The sequence below is a fragment of the Felis catus genome, chromosome E1 (assembly GCF_018350175.1).
Source record: "Felis catus isolate Fca126 chromosome E1, F.catus_Fca126_mat1.0, whole genome shotgun sequence".
Taxonomy (NCBI): domain Eukaryota; kingdom Metazoa; phylum Chordata; class Mammalia; order Carnivora; family Felidae; genus Felis; species Felis catus.
Genome location: NC_058381.1, coordinates 1669275 through 1692582, shown reverse-complemented (window position 1 = coordinate 1692582; position 23308 = coordinate 1669275). Strand labels below are relative to the sequence as shown.

The 23308-nt window shown below is 63.0% G+C and overlaps 1 protein-coding gene across 3 annotated transcripts; it reads left to right on the top strand.

The window, feature by feature from the left end:
• Positions 1-470: 470 nt before the first annotated feature.
• On the top strand, positions 471-21415 carry KIF1C (kinesin family member 1C). Of its 3 annotated transcripts, none has more exons than XM_023243540.2 (23): positions 471-652; positions 2201-2321; positions 2571-2703; positions 3057-3133; positions 3518-3697; positions 4544-4609; positions 4993-5171; positions 5258-5369; positions 5496-5573; positions 5710-5775; positions 5862-5934; positions 6395-6473; positions 6625-6770; positions 7694-7863; positions 8072-8151; positions 8264-8339; positions 12505-12584; positions 13442-13536; positions 16670-16753; positions 17107-17293; positions 17400-17472; positions 18161-18769; positions 20170-21415. In XM_023243540.2, the coding sequence occupies exons 3-23, from the start codon at positions 2598-2600 to the stop codon at positions 20845-20847; spliced, it is 3294 nt and encodes a 1097-aa protein (XP_023099308.2). In that variant the 5' UTR covers positions 471-652; positions 2201-2321; positions 2571-2597; the 3' UTR covers positions 20848-21415. The 3 variants fall into 3 exon arrangements, with proteins under 3 accessions (XP_023099308.2, XP_023099307.2, XP_023099306.2); XM_023243538.2 differs by having other exon boundaries at positions 472-652; positions 5859-5934; XM_023243539.2 differs by lacking the exon at positions 2201-2321 and having other exon boundaries at positions 5859-5934.
• Positions 21416-23308: the final 1893 nt, after the last annotated feature.

Genomic DNA, 23308 nt, shown 5'->3' with positions numbered 1-23308 from the left:
GGCAGAGAGAGAGGGCGTCGCTGACTGGAGTCAGGGGCGGAGCCTGCGCGCCGCGCGCGGCCGGGGGCGGAGCCTGGGCGGGGACCACCCCTGGGCGGGGCGCGACGGGCGGCCCCGCCCCTGGGCGCGCCTCCGACGGCGGCGACGTGCGCGGGTCCGGGGCCTGGGTCCCCTCCAGGACCCGCCCCCACCCCCCCTCCTGTCCCCGGCCCGGCTCCTCCGGCGCCGTAACCCTCCCGAGGGCCGGTGTCCTGCGTGCCTCTCTGCGTCCGCAGCTCGGTTCCCTGTCCGCGCCCGGTGGGCCCCACAGTCCGGAGGGCATCGCCCCTTTAACCGCAGTCCAGGGCGCTCCCGGGCCGGTGTCGGGACGGCGCGCGCGCCCGCTCGCGTGCGCGCGCCCGCCGGTCCCCCGCCCCTCGCTCCCGCCCCAGCTCGCGCTGCCCGGGCGGGCGCCGGCCGCTGGCGCCGCCGCTGCCGCTCCTGCTGCCGCCGCCCCCGGGGCGCGAGTCCGTCGCCCGCCGCCCGGGCCCCCGGCGAGGGGCGGGGGCCGCCCGGAGCCCGCTCCGGACCTGCCCGCCGCCGCCTCCCGCGTCCCGGGAAGGTCGCCCCCGTGCTCCCCGCCGAGCCGCTCCGGGAGCCCCGCGGCGACGAGGTGAGAGCCGGGGGGAGGGGGGGGCGGGCAGGGAGGGAGGGGACGCCCGCCGTGGAATGTGCCGGCCTGGGGGCGGGGAGCCGGGGTCCCCGGCCGGCCGCGAGAGCCGCGGTCATGTGCTGTTTGTCCCGCGGAGGCGCAGAGAGGTGCCAGGCCCGGGGCGGCCGTCGGGCGGCGGGCCGGGAGCGCCGGGTCCGCGTGGCCGCGCCGACAGGCCGGGACGGGGCCCTGCGAGGGGATGGCCGGGCGGGGCGAGGCGCAGGTGCCCCGGCGGGGCCCCGAGCCCGCGCCCACCCGCAGCCTTGCCCCATCCGCCGCGACGGCGCGGCCGTGGCGGTTCCCTGTCGTCGCCCCTTCCCTGCCCGGCTCAGGGTCTAGGGGGTCAGGGTTGCGCTTCCTGAGACAGCCTCTGTGATTTGAGCTACTCCCTTCCTGTCCTGGGGCAGACCGGCCCTCTCCCCCTTTCCCATGCCCTGCCCAGGAAGGGCTGCGGGAGGTGAGGCCCAGCAGGACAGGGGTTCGGGGCCCCAGCATCCCGGCCCGGCTTCACAACCCTCCACCCTCCTGCCCGTGGGCGTGGGCTGCTCAGCCTCTCCTCCCAGGGTGTGAGCACTAGGTCACCCACATTCCTGGGCTCCAGCCTGGCACCTTCCCCAGGGCGGTGGACGCCATAGCGCTAGCCCCAGGCTGGGGCCCGGACATACCTGTTTCCTCTTGGGGGAGACCCCAGCCCTTCTTCCTCCCCCCAATAAACACGCAGGTATTTCACCGGGGTCCCCCAACAGAAGAGCCCCGGGGCGTTGGTGTGATGGATACAGGATGACCCCACCCTCCCCTGCCCATTGTCCTGGATCCTGAGGAGGAAGTGCTGGGGGGCTGGGCGAGGGGTTTGGGGCCCCCTGGCCGGTCCTGTGGATCCCAGTCCTGGGCTCTACCTCCAGCCCTTGGACTTTGCCCAGTGGCAATTCCTGCCTATGTGGAGCTTGTGGGCTCTAGGTGGGAGCTGGTTTCTACTTCTTGGCTGACCCTGTGGGGGAATTTCAGGGCAACTTTTATCTTTGGGGTTTTCCTTCTTGTCTCTTCTGGGCTCCCACTTTGTGCTTTTGCCCCAGACCTCCCCTCCCTGTCTCACATTTCTGTGTTTCTTCTGTGGCCCCTTCCATTATTTCTTTCGTAGCATGACCTGGATCTGGTTTCCTCTCTCCTATCTCTCCTTTTCTTGGTGTCTGTGACTTTGTGCCATTTCTCTGCCCCTCTTCCTGCCGCCTTCGGTGTCTCTGCCTATGTGTCCCTCTCTCTGAACCACCCTCTGTCCAGCCCCTCTCTCTCTCTCTCCTCTGTCTGGACGTTCAGTACACTTGTGACTGACGAGGAATAAAAATATCACGGTCCCTGCCCTTGGATTCACATTGCATTCAGCCACTGCGGCGGGACATCGTCCTTACCTTTCCTAACGTGACCCCCTGCCCCTGACCTCCGGCCGTGGAGCCCCTGACACACCTCTGGAGCCACAGACATAGCTCCTAACCACTCTTCCCCCACAACCAGGGTTTCCCCCACAGCCCCAGCTGGTGTGGCCAGGCCCCAAGTATAGGATGGGGCTTCCCCTACGAGGGCCGGTGGGAGCCAGAGCTGATACAGCCCCCCTGGTCTGGGGCCGGGACACCAGGTAACTCTTGGATGACGGCCCAGGTCCCTGCGAGCTGGGATATGGCAGGGGAGAGAGGCAGGAACACCTTCGGGAGCCCCTGAGGAGAGTGACATTGGGGAGGAGGGCCAGAGACTAGGAACTAGGTCCTCGGGGGTGCTGGGGAGCTGGGGAAGTGGGTGGAGAGACTGGTTCCTAGGAGAAGACGGGTCACAGATGTCTGGGTCCCCCCCAGCGGCTCTGACCACCTTTTCCTTCTCTGTCCTCCAGCTGAGGAGGGTGAGAGTATCTGGAGCCATGGCTGGCGCCTCGGTGAAAGTGGCAGTGAGGGTTCGGCCCTTCAACGCCCGTGAGACCAGCCAGGATGCCAAGTGTGTGGTCAGCATGCAGGGCAACACCACCTGTGAGTGCGTCCCCCGGGGCCTGGCTGGGCACAGGCAGGGCAGGCGGGCCCACCACGCTGGCCTGTCCTGCTGGGCCGAACCAGGGGAGCAGGTGCTAGGCGAAAGGGCGGGGGCAGGCTGGCCTTTCCCTGCTCCCAGTCCCTGGGAGGGGGAATGTTGGCCTGGAGCCCTCCATTGCCCAATCGGGAGCCTGCCGGTGGGGGGCGGGTCCTGGGAAGCCAAAATTAGCCTTGGTGGCTGGAGGGGGTGGGGAGTATTAAAGGGGAGAGATGAAGCAGGACAGAGGTGGGGAGTGGGCAGAAGTTGGGAGTCCCTGACTTTGGCCTTCCACTCTTTCCTTCTGCCGCCTCAGCCATCATCAATCCCAAACAGGGCAAGGATGCCCCCAAAAGCTTCACTTTTGACTACTCCTACTGGTCACACACTTCGGTGAGGCTGTCAGGGTGGGGGAAGAGCTAAGCAAAGAGGGAAGGGGATTTAGGTCCTGGGGAGGGGGCGCTGCTGGGAAATAGGGCCTCCATGACATGGGTCGGGACTGGGTTGGGAGAACCAGGATCCCGGGTGGGGACGCATAGGACCCGTAGGCTGTGACCGGGACCCGGATGGGGGAGGGAGAGTCTCTTGGGATAACTGGGTCAGGTAGGAGCCTGCATGGGATCCTGTCAGAGGTGATTAGGCCCATGGATGGGGTTTGCCGGGGGCACATGGGGCCTGTGGGCCGTCATCAGATAGGAGCAAGACTCTTGGGACCCGGACGCTACAGACAAAATCATTTAGAGCTCCTGCTGTCTTTCCCGCCCCTGCTCCACCTAGGCTGAGGACCCCCAGTTTGCGTCTCAGCAACAGGTGTATCGGGACATCGGCGAGGAGATGCTGCTTCACGCCTTCGAGGGCTACAACGTGTGCATCTTTGCCTATGGGCAGACCGGGGCCGGCAAGTCCTACACCATGATGGGGCGGCAGGAGCCGGGTCAGCAGGGCATCGTGCCCCAGGTGTGCACGGGACCCGGTAGGGCAGAGGGGACGTAGGGCATCGTGCCCCAGGTGCGCACAGGGCGGGAGGGCGGCCAGGCCGGGAGCGTCTCCAGCTGCCCCAGGTGGGGAGGAAGGACAGGGGCCTGAGGATTAGGGAGCAGAGACCTGGCTCTCTGAGACTGTTAGGGAACGTGACGGGGATAGCGGTTGGCTGCTACATGGACTTTGGGGCCCTTTGGGGAGGGGTCTTTGCCCCCCCTAGAAGTAAGAAAGCTTAGTGACAACAGCTGAGCTTTGGTGTCAGAGAAGCCTGGGTTTGAACCCCGGTTCCACCACGTGCTGCAAATTCATCTTGTCTCGCCATCGTTTACAAGCATAGTTGCCCTGCAGACGTGCAGACTGTAGGCAAAGGGTTGACCGTAGAGACAGCCGGTTGTGGGTAACTGGAAACGGACCGTGTCAGAGAAGCCTGGGTTTGAACCCCGGTTCCACCACGTGCTGCAAATTCATCTTGTCTCGCCATCGTTTACAAGCATAGTTGCCCTGCAGACGTGCAGACTGTAGGCAAAGGGTTGACCGTAGAGACAGCCGGTTGTGGGTAACTGGAAACGGACCGTAATCCTTCCTGACTGTGCAGCACGGGGGCCTTGTTCGGGGGTGTGGTGTTAGGACACCTGCGTTGGCTTCCTGGCTCCCTGAATACTACTTTGTGACCCCGGGCAAGCATGAACCTCTCTGAGGTTGTTTTCCTATCTGTGAAATGGGAACACCCCCTCCCTCAGGGCTACGGTGAGGGTTAGAGCTGCTTGGGACAGGGCCTGGGGGGCGCGCCGTGAACAGCAGCTTCTCTGTGTCCGCTTCCAGCTCTGCGAGGACCTCTTCTCTCGTGTTAATGAGAACCAGAGTGCTCAGTTGTCCTATTCTGTGGAGGTAAGCCTGGGTCTCGGCGGGGCATGGGGAGGGCACGGCGGCCCTGGGCTGGGATAAGATCAAGGGCCGTCTCCGGAGTCAGGCCGCCTAGGGTCCACTCTCGGCTCTCCCCGCTGTTAGCAGTGGCTTCGGGCAAGTGATTTCGTGTCCCCCACCCCCGAATGTGTTCGCTCCTGCGGTGATAAAGACCGGCTGGCCCCTCCGAGGGCTGCTGGATCGGTGAGCCCGCGTGTGCGGAGCGCTTAGCGCCGAGTCTGGGCATCACGAACCCTCGGGGTCCTCCAGCCGCAGTCGCCTGTGTCACGTCCAGGGGAGAGAAGGGTGAGTCTTGTTATCGGTATTTTCGCTACCTCTCTCACCTCCTGCGTGTTTCTGTCGCTCAGGTGAGCTACATGGAGATCTACTGTGAGCGGGTACGAGACCTCCTGAACCCCAAGAGTCGGGGCTCTCTGCGGGTCCGGGAGCACCCCATCCTGGGCCCCTACGTGCAGGACCTGTCTAAGTTGGCCGTGACCTCCTACGCGGACATCGCCGACCTCATGGACTGTGGAAATAAGGCTCGGTGAGGCAGGCTGACGAGCGGGGAGGGGGAGCCAGCGTCGGGCAGGCGAGAGGCCGCGTGCAGTGACCGCTCCCTTCCCCACCCAGGACCGTGGCCGCCACCAACATGAACGAGACCAGCAGCCGCTCGCACGCCGTCTTCACCATCGTCTTCACGCAGCGCTGCCACGACCAGCTCACCGGGCTAGACTCCGAGAAGGTGGGCTTCCTGCCTCCCTCGCTCCCCCCCGCCCCGTTCCCTCGCCGGGCGGCACCCAGATCTGCCCACCCCTAGCCCCCTCGGCCCCCTGACCCCCTTACCTCCGGCCCTTTCCTCTGACCCCAGGTCAGCAAGATCAGTTTGGTGGACCTTGCCGGCAGTGAGCGGGCCGACTCCTCGGGGGCCCGGGGCATGCGCCTGAAGGTGAGGGGGCTTAGGAGGGAAGGTTGGGGTCAGTGCTGGGGGCTGCGGGTGGTGGTCTCTGGCAGGGGAGGGGCGGGGGGAGGTGGATAGTGTCAGGGACGAGGGCCTCATTCCCACGCTCCTCGTCCCTTTCCAGGAAGGGGCCAACATCAATAAGTCCCTGACCACGCTGGGGAAGGTGATCTCGGCCCTGGCGGATCTGGTAAGAGCTGGGGCTGGGAGAGAAGCGGGTCTGGGACGCGGGACAGGGGTGCCCATCCTGACCCCTCCCCCTCCGTCCTCCAGCAGTCCAAGAAGCGGAAGTCGGATTTTATCCCTTACAGGGACTCTGTGCTCACCTGGCTGCTCAAGGAGAACTTGGGTGAGGCCGCCTCTCTCTCTCCACTGACTCTGCCCCTCCCATCAACCCCTTTGACCCGTCTGACGAGTCCCCTTGCCACCCCTAGAATCTCACATCCCCCCCCACCCCGTTGTCCCCTGACCATCCCCCCTGCCCGGGGAACATCCTCGGTAGGTTTCCTGATGCTGAGGACCCACAAGCCGGGGGGGCCTCACCGCGGGGCTCCCCGAGACCCCTCCCTGACTGCGTGCTGGCCGCTGGCTCGATCCTCCTCCCAGCCATCTCTGACTGTCGCTGAGATGTCCGGTGTCTCTCCGCCTCTGACCGCCACCATAGCTAGTCTACAACTTGTAGCTTCACCTTGCCTGGGACAGTGACCCCGCCAGACCCCTGAGGGCACTGAGGCCTCCCTGACCCCGAGACCCGGTCTGGCTTCTCTTAGGGCCTAGGCCAACGACAGCTCTGCCCTTTCCTTTTGCAGGTGGGAACTCCCGCACGGCCATGATCGCAGCCCTGAGCCCTGCAGACATCAATTACGAGGAGACCCTCAGCACCCTCAGGTGGGGCTCCGAGGGAGCTCAGGTCGGTGGTTAGGACCCTACCCGCCAGACGCGCTGGCCAGGATTTAACGGTCAGGGAGAGGGAGGGAAGCAGGCTGGGGGGCGCCCCCGTCTGGGCTGCACCCAGCCCTCCCCGCTCCCCTCCCCGCAGGTACGCTGACCGCACCAAGCAGATCCGCTGCAACGCCGTCATCAACGAGGACCCCAACGCCCGGCTGATCCGTGAGCTGCAGGAGGAGGTGGCCCGGCTGCGGGAGCTGCTCCTGGCTCAGGGGCTGTCCGCCTCCGCCCTGGGAGGTAGGGCTCCGGAGGAAGGCGGCTCACGGTCGCCCCTTGGCCCGCTACATCTCTTGGTGGCCTTCGCCCAGGCCCGAGGCCAGAGAGGGGCCACTGGCCACGAAGCTCTCTGTGCGCACAGTGGCACGGATATAGATGTGAAGGGGGACGTCGCGTGCCTTCAGGCGTTTCAGGGAGGGACTGATTCCCCAGGGGCTTCAGGATGTGCGGGGCCCTGGAGAGGCCCCTGGGACCGCTAAAGCGAGAGAGCAGGAACAAAGGGCCAGGCCTGCGTCTGTGGTTCAAGTGGTAAAGCGGTTAGGATGGGCTGTGGGGGCACCGGCCCTGATCAGCCTTACAGAACGTGGGGCTCGGCTGGCTGTGAGCCGCGGCCCAGGTTCTACGGCGTAACGCTCAGCCATACTATTACCCGATGTGTCCTTGTTGGAGGCTGTGTGATCTGTGCTCTGCGTCCAGTCCCGGGGGCTCTCCTGCTGCAGACGGCCGGGGGCTGGGGGCACAGTGAGGAGAGCGGGGTGTCCGTTCTTGGGAAGACAAGAGTCCGGTAGACATGGTGTTTCTTTCCCACATCTGAATGGTCGCATTGCAGAAGCGAGAGCTACACAGGCTCTCTTCTTCCGGAAGGCAGACCTAGACACGATGGTGCATGTGACGTGAGGCGGGTCGCAGCCACGGCTGACCTTCTGCTGGTGCAACTCACCCAGCGGTGGGAGGAATTGGCTGCCTTGTTCAGTAGTGCCCCTGGAGGGCCACAAGTAGGGACTGAGTACCCATTTGTCACGGCTGCTGTAGGAGAGCTCCCTGCTTGGCAAAGGTTGACCAGATGACCTTTGCGATCCTTATGGGCTGGTCCTCTGCGAGGCCTTCTCTGAGTCTCTGATTTGTCTTTTCTTAGCCTCCTTTGATCTCTGTCTCCTTCCCAGGTCTAAAGGTGGACGAGGGGAGTTCCGGGGGTGCTCTGCCGGCTGTATCGTCCCCCCCTGCCCCAGTGTCAGCCTCACACCCCCCGGCACACAATGGGGAACTGGAACCGTCATTCTCCCCTAGTGCTGAGCCCCAGATTGGGCCCGAGGAGGCCATGGAGAGGCTGCAGGTGGGAAACCGGAGCTGGCCAGGTTGGCGGGGGTGGGGGGGTGGGGGGGTGGGGGGGTGGGGGGGTGGGGGGTAGGGGCAGCAGCTGCTGGGGGTCTAGTTCTCCAAAGCCGGAGTTGAGGAGGAAGAGGGAGTCCCAGGAGTAGTGTGGCCCCATGGTGGGTCCTCGTCCCAGACCTCCCCAACCCGTGCCTGTCCCGTGCCCCCAGGAGACAGAGAAGATCATAGCTGAGCTGAACGAGACCTGGGAGGAGAAGCTACGTAAGACAGAAGCTCTGAGGATGGAGAGGTGCGAGTGGCGGGCTGGCAGCCGGGGCCCCGGGGGGCTGGGGGTGGGAGGGAAGGTCAGGCCCTGCAGGGAAGGGGTGCACGATCACGGTCACGTGTCTCTTTGCCTCCAGAGAAGCATTGCTGGCCGAGATGGGGGTGGCCGTCCGGGAGGACGGCGGAACTGTGGGCGTCTTCTCTCCCAAGAAGGTGAGCGAGGGGTCTGCGGAGGAGGCTCTGCTGGTCGTGGAAGCTCATGGGGTTTGGGGGGTACAAGGCGAGCCCCAACTCGGATCCCTGAGCGTGTCCCTGCGTTGTCTCCGTCCCCATGCCTGCCACCTCCTGTGTGTTGTCAGGCCTCCCTGTGACAGCCTGGGGTAAGGTGCCTTGTTAGGTGCCTGTGGCCGGGGCTCCAGGGTCCCTAGAGGATGCTAAGGTCCCTGCCCCTCTGGGGAGTTTTCAAGGGCTGTTTGGAACCTGCGTGTTAACAAACGTAAACCCGCACTGGTACGTGAGTTCACGCAGAGCTTGTCTCTGGATTCGCAAATTGGTCTCAGTAGCTACTCTGGGAACAGGGGAGGAGGTGGGAGGTCGGAGGCTGGTTGGGGTTGCGATGTACTCGCTACGTATTCTTCTGCACGGCCAAATTTTGTGCCCCGTGCGTGTGTTACTGCTTAGAGAGGCACTGAGAGACACACCGCAAGAGGGTCGCTGGAAGACGAGCCTGTGGGGAAGAGCCAGGAACAGGCAGCGAACCCTAGGACTGGGGTTGCGAACGTGGCAGGAGGCTTAAGGACGCATCGGTGCAGCGGGAGACGCGTGGAGGCGGTGTCCCGGGGAAGGCAGTCTGGCAGGCGGACGCGCAGGTTGGGGGTGGCCGGGGGGCCAGGCTAACATCAGGCCGAGCGGCACAGCTGGTGTCTGTTGCACGCCTGCCGTGTGGCGGGTGCTCGAGAGGAGGGAGGGAGGAGAGGCCTTCAGTCGTCTCCGGCCAGCACGGCCCAGGGCCCGCCAGTCAGGGCAGGTGCAGGCTGGAGGCCGCCAGGACGCCTGTGCCGGAGTGCACGGTGAAGGGCGTCGTGGTGGCCCGTTCGAGCGAACGGGAACTTCGGTCCTTCCGGGGAGTCAGCCTTGTCTGTCTGGGCCGCGGTCTGAAGTTTGGAGGCTCAGGCCCCGGTCAGGTGTGCCATGCTCAGAGCTGCCTGGAAGCGGTTCTGGGTTATTGGAAGGAGGCTCCTGCCGATCGATGAGGTCACGGCCGTCCGGGAGACGGAGTCTGGAAGGAGGCAGAGGTGCAACAAGAGGGGAGGGGTTTGCCCGCCCTGGGGCACAGCCGGGGAGCGAGAGAGCCTTGGCGGGGGTGCTGGGGCGTGTCCGGGGCTGGGCACTCAGGGGCCCCTCTGTAGCCTATCTCTGGGACACAGGACCACAGGTGGCTCTCTGTGTGGTCTACAGCCACACGGGGGTGCTGGGGGCCTGGGACGCTTCCACTGCAGGTGCAGCGTTAGAAAGATAGAGGGGTGCATGTTTCTTTCTTAGAGGGCTTCCGGCTGCGTGGAGATGCCTTCTACTAAGGTCCGGGGACCAGCGGACGGGGTCTTGTTTTCAGTTCTCGTAAGGGGACCATGCACGCAAGGCCCGCCCCGTCCTCCGTTCCTCCCGTGTCTTCCAGAGGTGGTCTGTGCACATACGGGCGTGTGGCACAGTTTTGCGCTGTGCACACACACAGCCTGTCTCTGGAACAGCCGTGGTTCCACGCCTGATGCGTCTCGTGTTATAGCGTGTGCGCGCTCTGTCCTGTCTCGTGGTGCCAAAGTGTTCGCGTGGACGCGGAGTCATTTATTTAACCAGCTTCCTGCTGATGGGCGTTGAAGCTGTTTCCTGTTCTTTGACACCACAAGCGGTGTTTCGGTGTGTGGCCTCACGGGAAAGGTTTATCGTTTCCAGAACAAGTTCTTGGAGTGCAGATTTGGAGTCAGACGGTAGCTGTGTAGGATTTCCACGTATTTCTCTGGAGTGCCTTCCGAAGATTATAGCCGGGTCACTTTGTACTCCCCAGGGCAGTGCAAGAGAGCCGAGTCCCCTCACCCTTTTCAGCTTTTGGTCTTTGCCGGTCTCACTGGAGACAAAGGTGTCTTAGGGTACATTTCTGTTGCACTTGCTTTGCGTGGAGAGTCCTCACGTGAATGGGCGTGCGTATTTCAGAAGGAAGGGTGGCTGGATCTGGGGAAAACGGTTTTGGTGGGGGCGGCTCCAACCTGGGAGTGCCCCCGTGCGGATCGGGTCCTGCGGGAGAAGCTGGTTTGTCTCCGAGAGGGCTTAGAGCCTGAGGGAAGGCCCCCTTTTTCTGGGCTCCCATCGTCAGGCTCGGGGACCTCTGCCATCAGTGATTTTTCAAACCTGGCTGGGAGCTTCCGTCACGGGGGCCGAGGGGGTGGGCAGGACCAGACTCTGGGCCCTCCGCCCCAGCCTCGGCCCCAGCGTCTCCCTGCTTATCTGCTGGACGTGTTAGGCTTTCAGGTACGGTTTCGTTTGAACAAAGGGTTCCAGGGCTGAACAAAGATTGAAAAGCACTGCCCTAAATCGTGTCCGCTCTCCCGAGGGATGGATCGCTTTCTGCTTCCAGAGCCCATTGGCATTTGCCATTCCTGGAGCAGGGCTGAGGCTGCATCGAGGGAGGGCGAGAGCGTCCCTGGGGACCAGAGGAGGGTTGCAGCTGTGATGGTTGGGTGCCCAGGTTGGGGCACACACGTGGACACACGTACCCACCGTGGACATCGCAGGGGCGCTCCGTTCAGGGGGCTCCCGGAGAACCATGGCCGGTTACCCCCACCCTGCACTTTCTTGACTCAGGGCTTTTGTCCTGACCCCTCCTTTCACCTGGAACTCTCTTCCTTCCGCTGTCCACGTCCTCCTCGTGCTCAGGGACGAGCTGCCATGCTATCCTTGTAGTTCTTCCTTGGTCCTTCTTGCGAGCCCCTCCCTGAGGTGGTGGCACTCAGCTCCCTGGGGACAGAGGGGCCAATGAATGAGTGAGCTGAGGGAGGACGTGGAAAGGTCAGAGACCACTGTAGGACATGTGTTTCCCACTTGTGGTGTTTTCTTGCCAGTGACTCTGATGGCCCTACTAATGATAGCAGCGGCTGGTGGGGACTTGTCCCTGAGTCCCCAGCACTCTGCCAGGGTCTTGCACATAGAAAGCTCGCAGTAGATCCTTGTAGAACTCGGGCAGAGCATCTTGTGTTGGGGCAGAAGGCTTAAGGAAGCTTCGTGGAGGAAGTGGCATTTGAGACCGATCTTGAGGGGCAGGAAGTGAATGACTTTGATAGGTAGGGGTGGGGTCGGGAGCAAGGCTGTTCCAGGCAAGGAGACCTGGGAGTGGCCCAGGAGGGTGGACAGAGGTGCAGGGGACCTGCTTCTGGAGGGTGTTTGGATAAATAGGCTGGGGCACTGATGAGGAGAGCCAGGGGACCAGCGTAAAATCAGGTGGCCGTGGGCTGCCCACCAGAGTGGCCTGAGTTGTGTGGTGAAGGCAGGAAGCTGGAGACCTGTGCAGAAGGCAGGCCTGGGGCAGGGAGGGCCAAAGGAGGGCAGCAGATGAGAGCCGTCCCTGGGGGTGTGGGGGGACCCAGGCCTGGTGGACAGGGTCATGAGGGGGTGTGGGGGAACCCAGGCCGGCTCTCCTGGCTGCCCAGTTACAGCCTGGGGAGGGCGGGGGGGTCGGCAAAGAAACGCCACCCAGAAAAAGTGTTTCTGGGGAAAGGACCGGGCTGGGTTTTCCGTGCAGAGCAGCGTAAGAAGCAGCCAGCCGGGTCGGAGGGATGGACTTCGGGGAGGGAGGCCCCGGCTGGCACCTGCCGCGGGGACCCCGGCCCCAGCGAAGCGGGAGTCTGTCTGAGAACCGGCTGTGTTTCACCCGCTTTTGAATCAAGCTGACGCTTTCCGTTCTTTGGTTGTAAGAGTTGCCCGTGTTCCTAAGACACGCGAGCTGGAAGGCACATGGGGAGCCCGACCCCTCACCCCGTGCCCGCTTGTGCTCTCCAGAAGGGGCAGGATAACGTTTTGAAGGAAGAAATGAGGCGGGGACGGGGCATGCAGGGAAGGCAGAGGCGGGGCAGGTGATTCCCCAGGTTTCTGCCGGAGGGCGGGGGGGGGGGGGGACGGTTGGGTGGGCCGTGGGAGGGGTACACGGGTGGGCACCTGGGCCCCTTGTGTATGTGGAGAGGTGGCTCGCGGTGTCCTGCGGTGACCTGTACCTGGGGGTCGGGCGGCTGGGGGAGCTCCCCGAGTAGGGGAGCGGCCTGCGGTGCTGGAACCTGGGGGGACGTTGCCGAAGCTCCCTCCCGCTCCCCTGACCGCTCCCCTTCTCCCTCAGACCCCCCACCTGGTAAACCTGAACGAAGACCCTCTAATGTCCGAATGTCTGCTGTACCACATCAAGGACGGCATCACCAGGTAGCGTTCGCCCTGCAGTCTCCAGGGCCGCCTCTCCTCTTGGGGTGTGGCTGCAGACAGATGGCCACGCTGATGACTCCCTTCCCTGGTGACCTTCCTGGAGACACCCCAGGTCTCAGGACAGCTACCTGCACGGCCCAGGTCGCCCTCCAGGCTTCCCGAGAAGGTGTGAGCCTGGTTGCTCAGTGGCCGTGCCCTGTACCCACCACTTCGGGACGGGGACGGGCCTCGTTTGTGGGGATAGATCCCAATTTACTGGGACACAAGGGGGGGCGGAAAGCTCCGATTGCCGCCTTCTCAGCCCCTGGTGGTGTTGCCTTGGCCTCCCCTGGTGCACCCTGCCTCGCAAGGGGAGACAGGAAGCATGGCTTCATGTTGACGAGAGTGCCCACACGGCAATGGGTTCGCGGGTGGCTCTGACCAAGCCCTGGGACTCGGGGCCTCGGAGGTCACCTCCTGCAGTCAGTCAGAGGGGTGAGGATGTCCCCTCCCCCAACATAAGCATTACGGCTGATGATCGTGGGTAAGAAGTGAGCCCTCGGGCGACCAGCCCCGGGGACGGGTGGGAGGCCCGTGCTGAGGGTGCCCGCCACACTTCCGGCTCCCTTCCCCCTTGCCACGTGACCCGTGGGTAGAACCCGGGCTTTGGAATCAGGCAGGTCCCGTCTCGATCCCTGCGCCCCCCCGGGCAGGCTGTGTGACCTTGGGCAGGTGGCTTTATCTTTCTGAGCCTCGGCCTCCTTCTTCGTGAACCGGGAATGACCGCTTGGCTCACTGAGATGGGCGAGCTTGTGTTCGGAGGGGATGTGGCGGACGTCTGGCACGCGCTCACAAGACGTTGGCCGTTGCCTCCCCAGGGTGGGCCAGGTGGACGTGGACATCAAGCTGACCGGGCAGTTCATCCGGGAGCAGCACTGTGTGTTCCGGAGCATCCCGCAGCCAGACGGAGAAGGTAACGGCTGAGGGGCGAGAGCTCAGTGGCCGAGCACAGAGGCCTGGGTTGGGTCCCCACGCTGGGACTGTGGCCGTGTAAGAGGGGACGTGTCCGTCCTCAGAGCGGCTTCAAGCTCAGGTTAAGCACTGGGAGAGCGTCCGGGGCCCGGCCATGTGCACCCGCCCCGGGAACGAGGTCTGCTGCAGCAGGCGGGAGCGGCGGGGTCCCCACGGCAGACACGCGACACTGAAGCGTGCCGGGGGTGGGGGCAGTGAGGTTCTGCTGAAGATGACATCTTGCCCTCGTCCTTGGTCTTGTGGCCTCAGAGAGCACTCTGGTTGTTTCTTACGGAAAGCCGTGTCCGTCTCGGTGGGGTCTCTGAGTTTATGTCCTGCTTCTGTCCAGCTGTGACGGTAGAGGTTTCTGGGAGTTCACTGGCCCACGTGCCCCTCTGGTTCCAAAACTTCAGACTTTTAGCCCTAATTCAGCCGTAGCAGTAAAAGCTTTGAGGACTCACAAAAGCTGAGGGTGGAGGTAGCAGTCCGTCTGATATTGCAACAGAACGGTACTTGTGCGTTTCCGGGTGTGTTTTGAGGTCGCCGTTTTGTTCTGGTCCAGTCTTTATTTTTTTTTAACGTTTTATATTATTTTTTGAGAGAGACAGGGCACGAGCAGGGGAGGGGCAGAGAGAGAGACACACACACACACACACACACAGAATCCGAAGCAGGCTCCAGGCTCTGAGCCGTCAGCACAGACCCCGACGCGGGGCTCGAACCCACGAACTTCAAAATCATGACCTGAGCCGAAGTCGGACGCTCAACCGACTGAGCCACCTAGGCAGGACCACCCCGTCTCTGGTCCAGTCATTTTTTTAAAAGGAATAGTTTGGGTGTATGTGGGCCCGAGTGAAGTCGAGCCCTGGGACTCGGGTAGGGTAGGAGGCAGGGTGCCGTCCACCCAAGCACTCGCGGAGCCTGGAGCCTGGAGCGGTGCGCTGTGCCTCAGGGCTCTGAAGGAGGGGCAGGGAGTTGGGGCGCGCACGCTTTTTAAATAAGAAAAGACGCTGCCCTGTGGCTTACAGCTCAGGTTGGACACCTGCCTGGCGGGCTGCACTCTGGTTCAGGGTCTGCAGGTTAATGCAGCGGTTCTGGTCTCATTCAAGTCCTCAGTGGCAGCAGGTGCTTCTGGCGTTGGCGGGCCGCAAGCTGTCGAATCAGTTCAGCCCGGTGACTTACGGCCGAGTTCCTGTTCTGTGGTCGCCTCAAGCCACGTGCTAGGTCACGACCAAACCGTACAAGGCCCGCGGAGCGAGCCCAGCCTTGGGAGCTCAGAGCATGTTTGGGAAGGTGACGGGCAGGCAGGGGACGGTTGGTTACATAGCAGTGAAAGCAGCCGATGATCCTGTGCCCCAAAGGGTGGGGTCTGTGAAGGTTCAGTCCGATCCGGTCTCTGTTCTTATGGCGGATTTGAGACTTGAGCAGACAGGCGGAGGGGCGGTGGGCAGCCCAGCCAGAGCCGTGGACGTGGAAGAGCGTTTATTACTGACCATCCAGCTTGTGCTGTTGTGTTGTCTCACGCAGCTCACAAGTGAGGGACCTGAGGCTCTCGGGGGTCAGGGGACTTGCCCAAGACCACGCAGCTAGAAGCCGGCGGAGCTAGATTGGAACACTGCTTGGTGGGCTCCAGGGCTGTGCTCGGAGCTCCGCCTGGGTACGGGTGGCTGTGGGTCCGGGAGAAGGCTGGAGCAAAGTCGTCTGCTCGCCTGGCCCCACTTCCCTCCACAATGCCCGTCTCTCCAACTTTAGATTATCTGCTCATTGACTTGTCTGACTTACCAGCTGGAAGTGAGCTCTGGGAGAGCGGGGACGTGGTGGTTTTTTCTAACGTTCATTTACTTAGAGACCGCGCATGCTCATGAGGGTCAGAGAGAGGGAGAGAGAGAATAATCCTAAGCAGGCTGAGCGGAGTTAGGTCTCACAGACCGCGAGATCATGACCTGAGCCGAGATCAGCGGTTGGACGCTCAGCTGATTGAACCACCAGGCGCTTAGGGATTTGGGTTTTTATCTCCAGTGTATTTCTAAGACCTAAAATAGCGCCGGGCATATAGTGGGGGTGCAAAGCACTCATGGAACGAACGAACAAACGAACGAATGAATTTGGGGCATGGTGGGAAAGGGTAGGGAGAGACCGGTCCCCATTACAGCCACCCCACCCTCTCTGCCACATCCTTCTCTTTCCCGCTGTCACTACCTCCGCTGCCCCGGAGCTGAGTTCCCTGCCTGCTTTCTTCTCCCGCGGCGTCGGGAGCCCCCTCTGCCTTACGTCACTGTTCGCTCTGCTTCCCTTGTCACTGTTAGTGTAAGAACTCAGCTCCGTGTAGCACTTTGTTTTTCTGTCCCTCAACCACTCTGTAAGGGAGGACTTGATCATCCCAGTTTATAGAAGCCGCAGAAGTCAGGCGATCTGCTCAGTATCCCTCAGCGAAGGCGTTGCAGAGCCTTTGGGACACCAGGGTCCCTCGGTGCCAGCGAGGCGCCAGTCCTCGAGGGCGGGAAGCTGCCTCGTGCTCGGTGTCCCAGCGAGCAGCGGGCTCCGTGGCTTGTACAGAGGACCGAGGAGCACCCTGGCACATGTTGGAGTCCAGTCGGCTCTGTCTTGTCACGTGGACACCGCGCTCTGCGGGCTGTGGCCCGAGAAGAGTAGTCAGGCGGCAGTTTGCGAAGCGCATCAGACAGCAGCGGGCTGGGGGCCTGCGGGAGGGGTCCAGGCTTGGCGCGGGATAGCGTTCGTTGGAAAGGAAGGAGTGGGCATCGGGAAGGCAGAAGTGACAGCCTGCCTGGACGCGAGGGACAAAGCACTCTGAGAATTACTGTCTTGCTGAGCCGCTGCTGGGGAGGTTGGAGGGGGGGCACTAGGGAGCTTCTACAGAGGCTTCTGGAATTGTAGCTGGGGCTCTAACCCTCCTTCTGCTCTTCCTTTCCTGTGCTGCCTGCCACCAGAGGGGCCGTGGCACCCCTGACAGGTACTGGAGGGCGGGCCTGGGGGCGCGTGCATGTCTTTTGGGGGGACTGCAAGACGGGAGTCTGTGAGCATCACCCCCTCCCCCAAGGGCCTAATGCCCCCCCTCCCTCTCTCCCTCTGCTCAGTGGTGGTCACCCTGGAGCCTTGCGAAGGAGCCGAGACCTACGTCAACGGGAGGCTGGTGACCGAGCCCCTGGTGCTGAAGTCAGGTAGAGGAGACCGTGTGCTGCGAGCGCTCCGGGCAGGCTGGGCCAAGAGGGTCCTGGGCAGAGGTTGCCGGGGCAGCACCCGGAAAGAGGAAGGGACTGGGAAGTGAAGAAGAGGGACCCTGCCCTTGGTTTCTCCCATGGCCCTGGGGAAACGGGAAGAGTGCGCATGCTTCTGGGCTCCCTCTGGCTGGCAGGGACAGTGGGCAGGGGCTTAGACTGCCCTCGGGCTTGGGTGGCCGGAGACCTGGTGGCAGGGCTCCTGGGCTTGTGGGCAAGGCCCGGCTCCCCGTGGGCGCGGGGATGGGTTTGCCGCTGTGGGGAGCGAGCCCACCCTTCTCTGCTCCCGTCTCCAGGGAATAGGATTGTGATGGGCAAGAACCACGTGTTCCGCTTCAATCACCCGGAGCAGGCGCGGCTGGAGCGGGAGCGAGGGGTGCCCCCGCCCCCCGGGCCGCCCTCCGAGCCCGTCGACTGGAACTTCGCCCAGAAGGAGCTGTTGGAGCAGCAGGGCATAGACATCAAGCTGGAGATGGAGAAGAGGTGCGGGGAGGAGTGCTCTCTGGACCGCCCCCCTCCCGTTGTCGGGGACCCCACTGCGGTGGCTTCAGAGCCTCATGCTCTTCCCCCCCCTGCCCCCCAACCCCAGGCTGCAGGACCTGGAGAATCAGTACCGGAAAGAGAAGGAGGAGGCTGACCTTCTGCTCGAGCAGCAGCGACTGGTGAGGGCTGGCCAGGGCATGGGGGGCAGAGAGGTGGTGAGGGCCGGCCAGGCATGGGGGGCGCACGCACAGAGGGGCACGGGAGGGGGGCAGGGAGGTGGTGAGGTGTGTGGAGGGCAGGGTGCATGCAGAGGGGCACGCGGGGGTGGGGGGAGGGAGCATGTGTGCGTATGGAGTGTGCAATGGGGGCCAGTGGGGTGCATTAGGGTACAGAGGCAGGAGACGGACTGGCGATGCAATAACCCAACTCTGCCTTTGGTTCATGCTGTGTGAGCCAGAGTGGGGAGTGGGCATGGGGTCGGTGCGTGGCCGTGGCATTTAGGAGGAGATGGGACCGAAATGTGACTCGGGGAGCAAGCTGGGTGCAGGGAATTAGCGTCCCTCCCACGTGAGCAGGGCTTCCTGGACTCGACCTTTGTGATTTTCACGCATCCAAGTACTGTTTGTGCTCTGAGACTGTTCTTTAAGCGGGCCTGCCCTTAGCGCGGCCCCGTGTGCGGACCACCCGCACTGGGCACCGCCGCAGCTCCGCTCGCGGGGCTCTCTGCCAGTCAGTGTTCCACGGGCGCGCGGATTTGCGGGGAGACGCTAGGGCCAGCGGTCCAGACGGGGCGTCTCTGGGGTCGCGGGGACCGGTGGGCCCCGGGGTGTCCTGAGCCCCCTCCCCGTTCTGTGTGTGTGGCCCCAGTACGCGGATTCGGACAGCGGGGACGACTCGGACAAGCGCTCGTGCGAGGAGAGCTGGCGGCTCATCTCGTCCCTGCGAGAGCAGCTGCCCCCGACCACCGTGCAGACCATCGTGAGGCGCTGCGGCCTGCCCAGCAGCGGCAAGCGCCGGGCCCCGCGGAGGGTGTACCAGATCCCCCAGCGGCGGCGGCTGCAGGGCAAGGACCCGCGCTGGGCCACCATGGCCGATCTGAAGATGCAGGCGGTGAAGGAGATCTGCTACGAGGTGGCCCTGGCCGACTTCCGCCACGGCCGCGCCGAGATCGAGGCCCTGGCCGCCCTGAAGATGCGGGAGCTGTGCCGCACGTACGGCAAGCCCGAGGGCCCCGGGGACGCCTGGAGGGCCGTGGCCCGCGACGTCTGGGACACGGTGGGCGAGGAGGAAGGCGGCGGCGGTGGCGGCGGCGAGGAGGGGGCCCGCGGGGCGGAGGTGGAGGACCTCCGCGCCCACATCGACAAGCTGACGGGGATCCTGCAGGAGGTGAAATTGCAGAACAGCAGCAAAGACCGGGAGCTGCAGGCCCTGAGGGACCGCATGCTGCGCATGGAGAGGGTCATTCCCCTGGCGCAGGTGCGGAGGGGAGGCCGCTCCCAACACCCCTCCCCCCAGCAGCCCCAGCCCCCCACTAGAGGGCCCCCCTTCCTGCCCCTCCTGGCGCGTTCCAGGCTAAGGGAAAATGCAGATTGCTGCCCCTCCCCCCCCCCCCCCCCAGAGCCTGTCTTTGCGGGTGACTCCGCTTTTGTAATGAGTCCCCGCGTTTGTAATGAGTCCCCGGATGTTTCAGCAGCGCCCCGCACCCCCCCTCCCCCATTCGGTCCTGACCGCAGCCCCGCCAGTGGCGGTGGGATCACCGAGCCCGTTTCTGCTGGCTTTTGCCCAACGAGTTAATCTGTGTCTTCCGTGGGCCAGCCTTCGCGCTGGGCACCCAGGTTACTGGCCGCAGACACGCTGTGCTCTTCCTGCTTGCCCTCTGGGGGCGCAGGACGGGCAGGCAGCCCTCAGTCTGCCGGGGTTTATTGGCGGCTTACCGCCCCCACCCGCCCAGCACTTCCAGCCCCAGCAGCTGCTCCTTGACCTTGCTGTGCACCTACCGGCTGGAGGCCGTTGCGCCTGGAGCGCCTTCCGCTCACCTCCTTCAGGCGTTTCGTTTACTTCGGCGATAGCCTCCCGGTGGATGGGTCCCTGCCGTGGCCACCTTCACCCTGGCCCCATCCCCTGCCCGGCTCTGCTCTTTATCCCGGTATATGTGTTTTGATAAAGCACATCATTGAATACATCACATATGCTTTTATGTAATGTACCCGATGTATATCAATATAAATATTCTACTTTTAAAAAGTTAACTTGAGGGAGAGAGCACGAGCAAGCGGGGAAGGGGCATAGGGCGAGAAGAAGAAGCCTAAGCAGGTTCCGTGCTCAGCGGCGGAACCTGGGCTCGAGCCCACAACCCTGGGATCGTGACCTGAGTGGAAATCAAGAGTCAGATGTTCAGCTGAGCCATCCAGGCGCCCCTAAACATGCTCTTATATTTGACTTCTTATTGAAGCATAATCTATGTACCATTCCACGGTTTTTCTCGTGTATGGATCAGCTGTCTCTCTCCCTTAGATGATGGCAGGTATCACCGACCTTGTATTCCCAGGGCACAGAAGGTATCGGCAGGACTTACCGAGTGCCCACCGGGCGCGGGGCATGGCTCTATTCACCCCGCGGTGGACTCACTGAACTCTTACAGCCGCCCCCGCCGTGGGTGCCCTTACTGAAGGGCTCTTGCACAGGAGGGGCCTGGGTGCGGAGGCAGGGACTGAAGTGGCAGGCCAGGAAGGGTCTTAGGTCACTCGTCCCCCACCCCCACACAGGCCTGTGCCCTTAAACCACTGTCCCAGCCCCCTTGTCTCCACGCTCCTCTGGGGCCCTCCTGAAGTCTGTGCTCACCGCCCTTCTACCCTCTGCCCCTCTCTTCCTCCCAGGACCACGAGGATGAGAACGAAGAGGCCGGGGAGGCCGCCTGGGCCGCGCCACCGGGGTCAGAGGCGGTGGAGGAGGAGGCCCCCGGCGAGCGCGCGGCCCCAGCGCGGCCCCCCTCGCCGCCCCTGTCCAGCTGGGAGCGGGTGTCGCGGCTCATGGAGGAGGACCCCGCCTTCCGCCGCGGCCGCCTTCGCTGGCTCAAGCAGGAGCAGTTGCGGCTGCAGGGACTGCAGGGCGCGGGCGGCCGGGGCGGGGGGCTGCGCAGGCCCCCCGCCCGCTTCGTGCCCCCTCACGACTGCAAGCTGCGCTTCCCTTTCAAGAGCAACCCGCAGCACCGGGAGTCCTGGCCGGGGGCCGGGGAGGCCCCCCCCGCACCCCAAGCTCCCGAGGAGGTGGCGCCCCCTCCGGCCGCCCCCGCGCGCCGGCCCCCCAGTCCCCGGAGGTCCCACCGGCCCCGCAGGAACTCCCTGGACGGAGGCGGCCGCTCCCGGGGAGGGGGCTCCGCGCAGCCCGAACCCCAGCACTTCCAGCCTAAGAAGCACAACTATTACCCCCAGCAGCCCCAGCCGTACCCCGCGCAGCGGCCCCCGGGGCCCCGCTACCCCCCGTACACCACTCCCCCGCGGATGAGGCGGCAGCGCTCGGCCCCCGACCTCAAGGAGAGCGGGGCGGCAGTGTGAGCGCCCCGACGGCCGGGGCCGGAGCAGAGCAGATGCCGGAGCCGCCGCTTTCCCGGGAGCCCTGGGCAGGGAGGCGACAGGTGGGCGAGAAGGTCCGAGTAGGTGATGGACGGCGTGGCAGAGGCTGGGCCGGAGGCCGCAGGAAGGAAGCGCGCACGGAGTTGCCAGGAGCAAACCAAAGTGAAGGAAGAGAGGGTGGGGGCTGCCTCGGGGCGCCCCTTGCAGAGGGGGGGTCCCACAAATGCTGCTAGGGGTGGGGTGGGGGGTAGGGGTGCCGCGTAGCCAGTGTTTGACTTTCTTTTCAAGTGGGGACACGGTGGGGGGGGGGGGGGGGGAGGGGAGGACCCAGGGTGAGGCGAGTTCTCTTCCCTGCCCCGACTGTCTGTCTGTCTGTCTGTCTGTCTGTCTGTGGTGGGCTTCTGTTTCCAGGGAGGTGAGGTGTGGCCGACCGGAAGTCATTCCCCTCCCCTTCCGGGCCTCCTGCTATATATGGGGGCCCTGTCTGGATTCTGGTTTGGCTGGGGTCCCACGAGGATGTGGGACCCTTCAATAAAGGATAGCAAACAGAGCCGGTGCTGGTTTGGTCTGGCTTTAAACAGAGGGGTAGATGATCCAGGGAAAATGCACGGATCCTAAGCGTGCGGCTCGGCGGAGTTTTTACCTAGGTGCGCACCCTGGGAATCATCACCCAGATCAAGATACAAGAGCGGTCATCTTGGCTTCTTGAACGTTCCGCCCCATGACTCTCCCTTCAGGGTGCCGAACCCAGTCCTGATTTCCCTCCCTCCGTTTTGGTTCACCTGGCGCCTCCCTTTCTGCCCCCCCCCCACAGGACGCGTGGTCACCGACAGAGGAGAGCGGGAGGGATGAGGGCAGGGAGAGGGAGACCCACCTGTCCCTTCCAGGACTTGCAGGATTTGGGGGCAAGGCGGGGTTCAGCTCCACCCAGCCCCTCGCCGTTTGAAAGGTCTTCCGCAGAGGGAGAACCCCCCCCCCCCCCGTTCTGTTCTCTTGGACTTTGGAATGTTGATCAAGCCCACTGCACCCACCTGGTTATTTTCTTCCCATCTGTGATCCCTGCCTTGGGGCAGGGCGCGTCCCGCATCCCAAGGAGCCTTGTGTCTTGAGACTGCAGCAGGAGGATGCTGCTTGCTCGCTTTCGTGTCCTGGCCTGGAGGAACGAGGTTAAATCGTATCCCTGCCCTGCCTGCACCTTGCCAAACTCCGGAATCTTCCTGTTCTCGGGAAAACACCTCCCCCGTTTGAAACTGTGAGCTGTTTGCCCACAGCTTCCTGATGTCAGTCTCCAGGCACTAGCGGCCAAAACCATAGACGCGATCCCCAACTGCAGCCAAAACCACGGCCCCGGGCGAGGGTACGATTGTGTTTACTCTGGGTTTCCACGCCCTGGTGCTGGCTACCTTCTTTTTGGCAGCTTTGACTGCCAGGTCTTCAGGGACCTGTTGACAGTGACCCAAGATCCAGAACGTAATGGATAGCTTGGCGGCAGTGTTTACTTGAGCAGTTTATAATCTGGGCAAGGAGATTAAATGTGAGCAAGAAAATGATAGAATACAAAGTTCCCCGCAGGTCAGAGCAAGCTGAGCAGTTGGGACAAGTCATGTGGGGGCTGAGATGGGAGAGACAGCTCACTGTTTGAACACGCGGTTGGGTCGGTTTGCCTGGGTGGCTCAGTCGGGTAAGCGTCCAACTCTTGATTTCGGCTCAGGTCATGATCCCACAGCTCCTGAGGTCGAGCCCCAACATCAGGCTCTGTGCTGATGGCCAGAGCCTGCTTGGGATTCTCTCTCTCTCTCTCTCTCTCTCTCTCTCTCTCTCTGTCTGTCTCGCTGCCCCTACCCCACCCATAATCTCGCTTTCTCTTTCTCAAAGTAAATAGACATTAATTAAAAAAATAATAATAAAATACAGTTGGGTTATTTTTCCCTAAAGCTGCCTTATGTAAATGTGTATTATCTACTGTAATCAGTCTTTTAGAAGTGCCCACCAATCTTATTTGCTACACGTGCTAACATTCCATAACCATGCCAGACGGCCCTGTAACGTCGATCTGTTTTGTCTCCATTTTTCAGACGGGAAGACAGGTTTGAATACGATTAGTGAGCTGCCCAAGGTCATACACTTCCTAAGAGAAAACGTTAGGATTCCCACCCAGGCGATTTGACTGAAGCCCAGACCCCATACTGTGTCTCACACCCCCAGCTTTCCTTCTAGAAGCCAGCATCCCTTCTCGCCTTAGGTATTCTCGAATATTTCCTGTGTCTGCCTCCAGTTTCTCGCCCCTGAAGACCTGAGAGCCACTATCCCCCCCCCCCCCAGGAATCATGGGCAGAATCTGCCAGTTTTCTTGTCTGCTCAGCTTGGACATTTCTTCAATTTCACCCTTGGTTTCCTTGGAAATTTATTCGCTTTTTTTCATTTCTTTCTGGGGGGGGGGGAG

Bases quoted from the DNA above. Each gene is read 5' to 3' on its own strand.
- KIF1C (XM_023243539.2), top strand. From the start codon at position 2,598: ATGGCTGGCGCCTCGGTGAAAGTGGCAGTGAGGGTTCGGCCCTTCAAC. The intron at 8,152-8,263 runs GTGCGAGTGGCG...CTTTGCCTCCAG, and splicing joins GAAGCTCTGAGGATGGAGAG to AGAAGCATTGCTGGCCGAGA. The intron at 17,294-17,399 runs GTGCGGGGAGGA...CCCCAACCCCAG, and splicing joins AAGCTGGAGATGGAGAAGAG to GCTGCAGGACCTGGAGAATC.